Here is an 8,450-nt window from a genome sequence, read left to right as displayed (position 1 = left end):
TCTATCTATCTATCTATCTATCTATCATCTATCATCATCTATCTATTAAATTTAGATCTCGCCATCATTTAATCTGAACGCCGCCTTCCTATGGTTAGAGCCATGCTCAAGGTGACTTGCCAGCCAGATGTGCGGGGTATAAATAAATAAATATATGATGAGGAGGAGGATGAAACATAGCAGAAGTAGTCATAAACCATAAGTAGAATAATAGGAGTGTAGAATTGGCAGGGACCCCCCAGGATCGTCTAGTCCAGCCCAATGCACATCGAGAAGTATCCAGTCATAATAGGGATGCCACGTTCAAAAAGTAAAAATCAAGATACAGAAATTTGCCGAAATCTACACGGGTTGCCATACATCCAGATTTTCGCAAACAATTCTGCAGTTTCCTGCCCAGAGGGTTTCCGATGGCCGAATCCCAGCTATGTCTGGGAAATAACACATGTAGGGCAGCCCATGATTGAGCAATATCCACATAAATCATAGAAGTTGGAAGGGATCCTGAAAGTCTACTAGTCCAACCCCCTGCAATGCAGGAATCTCAATGAAAGCATCCCTGACAGATGGCCACCCAACCTCTGTGCTTTGTGGTGTAAGAAAAATGCAGAAGCTTAGCCCCCCCCCCCCTTTTAAAAAAAAAATAATTTTTATTAAGTACAAATTAGAAAACATACATATTTACAACAAAAGAAAATACAAAGGAAAAGGAAAATACATATAACCAAGGGAAAAAAATTAGAGAATACTTTGCCTCTTTTCATATTTACAGTTATTTAAATAAATAATAAAATAAATAGCTTAGCCCCTTTTTGATTGTCCTTTTCACCCTTATTAGTCCTGATTGCTGTTGTCTTTTTAAGAGCACTCCTGATGCAGAAAGTTAAAATGAGGGTGCTTTCCTACGTCCTGCTCATTGAGCGTTCATTGCAGGGAGTTTAGATGAAGCTGACGTGTTTTTATTGAGCGGGGTTTTTTTTATTATTTGTTTGCAAGTGGGGAGATTAGACGAAGTTCCATAAATAAAGTGCCACCCCTGCCCCACATCATTTTTCCTTTTCACTTTGGGGGAGCATGTTTGATGAGCCAGATCTCCAAATCGGCTTTAATTGCCCAACCTAAATTTGCTGGAATGTGATTGAATCTCCCAGCCAAAAACAACCATTTGAAACTGCCCTAAATCTTCTGCATTTTTTACTTCTGTAGTAGGTAAAGCTTGCCTCAGACACATAGCAATGGATTCAAGCTGTATCGCTAAAGTTGGTTTGGAGGTCTGCTACAACAAGCCCACTTCCTTCCAAAATTGGACCTTTTGCAATAAGGAAAGTGACAGGAAAATGCTCAGTTGACTTCAAAATTATTCAAAATCACAAGCAAAGGAATACTTTTGACATGTCCTGAGGTTCCCTGTGCACGTTAACAAGGTGGTTGTAATACTATTAAAACAACAAGCTCTGAAAACTTTGAGAATCCAAATTTGTATTAAAAACATAATTAAAAACCTTAAGGAATCCCTTATTCCCCCCTCGGAATAAGTATGCTATTAATAACTATGCTATTAATAATAATGCTATTAAAAGAAGTACCACAATCTTGTTGCTAAACTCTGCCATTATTGCTCCAAAGTAAGAGTAATGCCAGCTGTACAAAAACATCTTCGGGCACACAAATCTCACGTCCGGAGCATACCAAATCCAGATTAGAAGTCTGTTATAGGAGGAATGGAATAGTTGATGATGCAGCTTCTGTGCAACATATGCCAACAATTCGTAGTAGCTTTTAATTATAGCTAGTGGAGATTTCACCAGACTGGACTTTTCTGGGAATATGTTGCAAGGCTCATTTCAAAAGTTGGAGGCTGTGAATCTTTATGGTTGTTTTTGTTGTGTTCTCACGAGGGAGACGAAATTGATTTCTGTCATTCAGAACTACTTGGAAATATGTTGAACGCTCTTAGGATGATACCGCTGAAAAATGGAAGCTGGCTCAGGAAAGCTGATAAAAAGAACTTGCCTAAATAGGGATTGCAACACTTTTTACATGAATAACAAAGCCACCCTTTTGTCACCTATTCTAGGTTTGATAATCTAAAGTGCTGGGAATCTTGGACTGGCAGTATGATGGTGGAGCCCAGACATCTAAGGGCCAAACTATATATTCACTTAATTACACAGTGTGAGGTTTTCCCGTAAATAATTAAGAGCCCAATTTTTAATGGGAAGGCAGGATGAGGAAACTGAACACTTAAGCCCTCCTCTCCCTGTGCTTTTCCTTCCCAGTAAGACTCAATCTCTCCTATGCTTGCAATTATTTAAGGAAATGATATGTGGCTGTATGCTGCATAATTATGTGAATATAATTTTGGCCCTTTATTCTCTGCACTGCATTGCAGACTGAAAGAACGATGTTTCTGTACTGCAGCGCCATCACCACCAATGGCCAGAAGGTGGTATTGCAGCTCCCTCTCCATCAGGGAACTGCTGTTGTGTAGAATCAGTAAGAGTTTCATCTGGCCCTATAAAGCTGCTGATTCTGGCTTACAGTTCCTCATTGACTGCCTTCTTCCTTTTGACTGTTTGCCTCTGGGCCACCAGCCCTGACAGTGAAATGTAAGGTATCAAAGAGTGTGTTGAATTGAACCATTAGCAGATTATTGCAGTCAGTATGGCAGGAGATGACATAACATCACAAGACAGCTGTAACTCTTAAGTGCAGGTGAGTTCCCTTTTAATGCGCTCATTGGTACATAATATTTAGCAGCTGGCAAAAGAAAACTAAAATCTGTTCCTTTCAGCTAATGTGATGCATAAATCTCACAATCTACCTCCTAGATTGCCACACTGTCTTCAAATTAGAACAGCATTTTTAATTAACGTGAGGACCCAGGTAACAGTCCGAGGCAGCATAATTTCAAGGCTCACTAGCCAGATTATTTTTTCAAAAAAACGTGCCTTGGTTGGAAGAACCTTGAGTGCCAGCTAGATTGAACAATGTGACATTCATTTATATGGTATACTCAAAGGCCCGATGAGCATTATCATTTATAGCTCTAACTGGTAATGCTACTTTGCGATTAACTCAAATAACATTTAGTTTATTATCTGTTGAGCTGTAGTTTCTTTTTTAACCAAGCAGAGTTCATGAGACCACTGAGGAAGACCAAGGTCAACATGATTTTGACTGTTTATAGTCTATTGATATTTTTGCATGCTGTGTGATATTTAATGAGGCACATTTGTTCTGTTTATGAATATTGGGTTTATTTATACTCTTCATGTTTGGATTTTAATTTTTTTGCTTTGGATACAGCTAGAGATCCATATTGTTCATTTTTAATTGGTACTATATTACATTAACTTTTTTTGTATTACATTAGCTTGTTTATATTCTTTCATTATACCTTTAGTTTGGCAAGATTTACTTCCCTTTGACATTACTTACCCCTGGAGAAATTACAGCTGGTGGTGGTTATTATTTTTAATTTAATAAAATGTATTATGTGCCCTTTACCAGCAGGTACCCGAGGTGGGTTACAACAGTATAAAATTCAGAATTGAAAACTGTTAAAACAGATTAAAGTCATAGGGATAGGGTTAGTTTAGAAAGAGCTGAGCCCAGGCTTGGAGAAGACACTCAGCCAAAACTTAGCTTAGCTCAGTGTGCCAGCAAAATGGAAAGGCCAAAGTAAAGCAGCTGTGAGCTGTGACATGAGCCAACAGTGTGACGCGGCAGCTAAAAAAGCTAATGCAATTCTGGGCTGCATCAATAGGAGTATAGCATCTAGATCAAGGGAAGTAATTGTGCCGCTGTATTCTGCTCTGGTCAGACCCCACCTGGAGTACTGTGTCCAGTTCTGGGCACCACAGTTCAAGAAGGACACTGACAAACTGGAACGTGTCCAGAGGAGGGCAACCAAAATGGTCAAAGGCCTGGAAACGATGCCTTATGAGGAACGGCTAAGGGAGCTGGGCATGTTTAGCCTGGAGAAGAGGAGGTTAAGGGGTTAAGCCATCTTCAAATATATAAAAGGATGTCACATAGAGGAGGGAGAAAGGTTGTTTTCTGCTGCTCCAGAGAAGCGGACACGGAGCAATGGCTCCAAACTACAAGAAAGAAGATTCCACCTAAACTTTAGGAAGAACTTCCTGACAGTAAGAGCTGTTCGACAGTGGAATTTGCTGCCAAGGAGTGTGGTGGAGTCTCCTTCTTTGGAGGTCTTTAAGCAGAGGCTTGACAACCATATGTCAGGAGTGCTCTGATGGTGTTTCCTGCTTGGCAGGGGGTTGGACTCGATGGCCCTTGTGGTCTCTTCCAATTCTATGATTCTATGATTCTGTGAGCTCCTTTCTGGGAGCCAACACACACACATTCACACTATGACAAAGTTTGGATTAGTGGGACATGCAAGCCAGGCCAGTAGGGTTCTGAAATACAATTGGTTTCATCTTTGACCCTCTCTAAGAGCCAATTGAAAACATTTTAATTCTCCTTGAGTTTTAGGGGGGACTGGTGGGGGATATTTTGCTGGGTGGAGCTGCTGCTGTAATGCTGGGGATGGTTTTGGCATTTGCGGCTGGATATTGACAAGTAGGCTTTGAATAATATTGCTGGCTGCTATTTTGTATTGTGTTTACTGTAAATTTGCAAATTGTTCAATTTAGTAATGTTTTGTTGTCCACTCTGGGATCATGAAAGAGATGAAGGGTGGGATATAATAACAAGTAAATCTGAAAGCTGCAGCATATTACGAAGATTTAAGATTCTATTGTTTCCCCAAATTTTATTTAGAAAAACAGCTTCAGAATGAAGGGCTTGTGTTCAACAAGGAAACTGTGCAGCACTTTGAAGATGCTATTAAATCCATCAAGAAACTGGTAATGTCAGAACTTAAACAAGCAAAGCTTTGGGACACATATAAAATAGGGAACTGTTCATTTCTCTGATTACCAAACTTGGACCTGATCAAATGAGTTGCCTTGGATTTACAGCTGGTTATTTGGGATGCAGTCAGCTGCCTCCCTAGACCATTCTGCTGCTTTACTAGAATTTAACAATCAGAGAGGGTCTTTGCTAGGAGATCTTCAGTCTTCAAGAGCCATACATATAGCTTGAAACTGACATTCTGTTCCATCCTACACTCAGGGCATTGAGTGCCTTGTGTCCAGGATACCTCTATTACTCTAGAGCAGGCATAATATTGCGCACAGGACAGTACCATAGCTGTCAACGTTTCCCTTTTCTTGCGAGGAATCCTATTTGGAATAAGGGAATTTCCCTTAAAAAACGGAAACATTGCCAGCTATGGACAGTACCATGATGAATGTGCTTTCCAGAGCTAGCGATCCTGGTTTCTGTATGTCTGCTCTCAAATAAAACTGGAGTGGTACTTAAATTAGTGCAGGCGTATCATGCTGAATTTCATTTTTCGGCCATGTGTCCATTTCTAGGAAGAGGAGAGGAAACATACTATTGAATTGTGGGAAGAGGAGACCATCAAAAACAGCAATCTCCGTGTCCAAATCAAAGGGTTCCCAGAGCTTGTAATGAAGGAGTTTGAAGGTATTTCAGAGTCATGGGATAATAGCAAGTAGCAGCAGATATAATGTATTTGTAGCGTGTATAACCATTCATTTAAAGCATGATTGATTGAACTTAGGTAGTTTAATTTAGTGGCAGAATTTAAACTTTGGACCACAGAAGATGGGATATTGTTTTTCTCAAGGGAGCAGGGACATGACAATAATAATATCAATTATCTGTGTACACACACTCTCTTATATATCTGCTTCCCCTCCCTTCCCATAGATAAAGTGACTGAAATAGCATAAATAAAATGATAAAACCAATATATATAATGAATTCTAGTGTTAAAGCTCTGCACATTTCTGGATCCCTGATATAGCCATCAGCGAATGCAAATAGGTCACATGAAATATTAGATCAGCAGGAGGTCTGTCACAAAAAGTTCTTTTCCCATTAGGTTTTGAATTGCCTTGTTTTAAAAACTTACTGCTTCAGGGGGCAAAAAGAAGCGCAGAGAAATTGGTTGCAATAATTATTACGGAGGATTAGCACTGTGAGAAGAGTGGGATGCCCACAGAGGCAGCGTGCAAAGTACGTTGCGTTATCAATTGTGAAAGTTTTCCCTGTGCGTGGACTGTAATCCCTGTGGGATTCCTTGAAAAGGAGGGGTGGACCATGACTCCCGGGGGGGGGGGTGCTGCCCCAGGAACCTCTTGCTGGAAAGGCAAATGAATGTTTAGGGAGGAGCCATTGTATTGGCTTTAAGAGGGGAGCAGACAAGTTAACAGAGAATAAGTCTGGGAGCCAGAGTTGGCCCTCCAGGCCACCCTATCGCACTAGCACTGCTTTGCATTTTGAGTGGTTTTGCCTGGCTGGAATGTGCCCTTGAATTCAGGATCTGCATCTGACCCTGGGTTCTTTCACCCAGGTGTACCTATCAATTGCCTCTCTTTAAATGTAGCTACCCTGTGGGTTAAACCACAGAGCCTAGCACTTGCTGATCAGAAGGTCAGCGGTTCAAATCTTTCGATGGGGTGAGCTCCCGTTGCTCGGTCCCAGCTCCTGCCAACCTTGCAGTTTGAAAGCACATCAAAGTGCAAGTAGATAAATAGGTACTCTCCGGTGGGAAGGTAAACGGCGTTTCCGTGCGCTCTGGTTCTCCAGAAGTGGCTTAGTCATGCTGGCCACATGACCCGGAAGCTGTACGCCGGCTCCCTCAGCCAGTAAAGCGAGATGAGCGCCGCAATGCCAGAGTCGGCAACGACTGGACCTAATGGTCAGGGGTCCCTTTACCTTTACCTTACCTGATCTCTTGGGAGTATGTACACTTCCTGATGTTGCTCTCATGGGATGAGTGTCAGAGCGGCTACACAAAGCCAGGAAGTCAGACAGAAACACCACACAGGGAATTTTAATGATGTGTGTGTGTGTGAGCGCGCACGCACATGAATGTGCGTATTTGTAAGCCTGTCTTACATTTCTTGTTCCAGAACTCGTGGCTGCTGCTCAGCGCTATCGTTTTATCAAGATAAATGAGACTGAGACGTCCATAAACGAGATCTCCACTGCAATAGAATCGGCATATTCAAAGCAGACTGTCTCTAAAGACCAAAACGCTCACCTGTGGTAGGCATGATTTGTTCAACCAAAATCATAGCATTGGGAAATTGTCCAGCCTAAATTGTCCTGTGCTAAAAGTATCCCTGATGGGTGTCTTGAAAGCCCTCAAGAAAGGAGATTCTATAACATGACTAGATAATGTTGTTCCATCACAAAACTGCTATTAATAAGCTCTATCTTAATGTTTAACCTAAAACTGCTACTCTCTTATTTATACACATTGGGCGGTGTGCAACTAAATAGTTGTGCTTGTGCAAGGATTAGCAATAGAGAAATCGGATTTCCCTCTTTCTCCTCTCCCTTTATGTACCTTGTGCTGTTCCCAAATCTGCTCCAGAGGGTTGGGAAAACCTCTAGAACAGTTTTAGGGTGAATGCTGGGTGTGGGTGGGTGAGAACGTTCCATTGCTCAAGGAGAATCCTTGCAATGAGGGAATTGTTTTGGTTGTTACTTTGCTTTTATGTTTTTATATTGCAAACCAGACTGTGATCCTCAGATGAAGGGTGGTATAGAAATTTATTTTTTCTAAAAAATGTGTGAACGGAACATTCACTTTATTGCTGCATTGCCTACATCCCATTGGCTTGCGTCCAATGATGCTCACACAATTCCCTCTTCCCACTGCAACACCTTGTGTCCTTTGCAAAGCCACTTCTGGGGGTCAAGGCACCCCCAGGAAAAGCCTGGGGTGAGGGGTGGAGGTTTCACTGGGAGGGGTGAAGTGAGGGGAATCATAGAATCATAGAGTTGGAAGAGACCACAAGGGCCATCGAGTCCAACCCCCTGCCAAGCAGGAAACACCATCAGAGCACTCCTGACATATGGTTGTCAAGCCTCTGCTTAAAGACCTCCAAAGAAGGAGACTCCACCACACTCCTTGGCAGCAAATTCCACTGTCGAACAGCTCTTACTGTCAGGAAGTTCTTCCTAATGTTTAGGTGGAATCTTTTTTCTTGTAGTTTGGAACCATTGCTCCGTGTTCGCTTCTCTGGAGCAGCAGAAAACAACCTTTCTCCCTCCTCTCTGTGGCAGCTGCTTGCGCAGAGATCTGTCATGTATCCCAGGGCCTGTCTTTCCTGATGTTCCTAACCCTCAGGGGAGGCATCTTAGGGGGCTGCAGTGGGAAAGACGAAGTAGCCCATTCTCTTTGCTTAAGCATCCTTGCATGTATACCACATTGGATACAGCTCCTTGTAGCCCCTCCCTATCCTCAATCAATCAATCAATCAATCAATAAGACCCTCTTGCCCTTTTCTGGGTAGCATAGCATAAGATAAAGTTGCAATAAGGTGATGACACGTTTCTGC

The 8,450-nt window shown here is 42.0% G+C and overlaps 1 protein-coding gene across 2 annotated transcripts in view; it reads left to right on the top strand.

The window, feature by feature from the left end:
- Positions 1-8,450, top strand: part of CCDC175 (coiled-coil domain containing 175) — a 36,107-nt gene that overhangs the window by 783 nt on the left and 26,874 nt on the right. Inside the window, exons 1-4 of one of the 2 annotated variants that reach the window (XM_081860816.1) lie at positions 2,563-2,715; positions 4,789-4,874; positions 5,448-5,559; positions 7,014-7,149. In XM_081860816.1, the coding sequence (XP_081716942.1) occupies positions 5,544-5,559; positions 7,014-7,149 (152 nt within the window). In that variant the 5' untranslated portion in view covers positions 2,563-2,715; positions 4,789-4,874; positions 5,448-5,543. Of the gene's footprint in view, positions 1-2,562; positions 2,716-4,788; positions 4,875-5,447; positions 5,560-7,013; positions 7,150-8,450 lie in introns of those variants that run through there. The other variant, XM_081860815.1, reaches the window with a different exon arrangement.

Source organism: Podarcis erhardii (assembly GCF_964252035.2).
Source record: "Podarcis erhardii genome assembly, chromosome: 1".
NCBI lineage: Eukaryota > Metazoa > Chordata > Lepidosauria > Squamata > Lacertidae > Podarcis > Podarcis erhardii.
The sequence above is the reverse complement of the archived record's forward strand: the minus strand, read 5'-3'. Positions and strand labels throughout refer to the sequence as shown.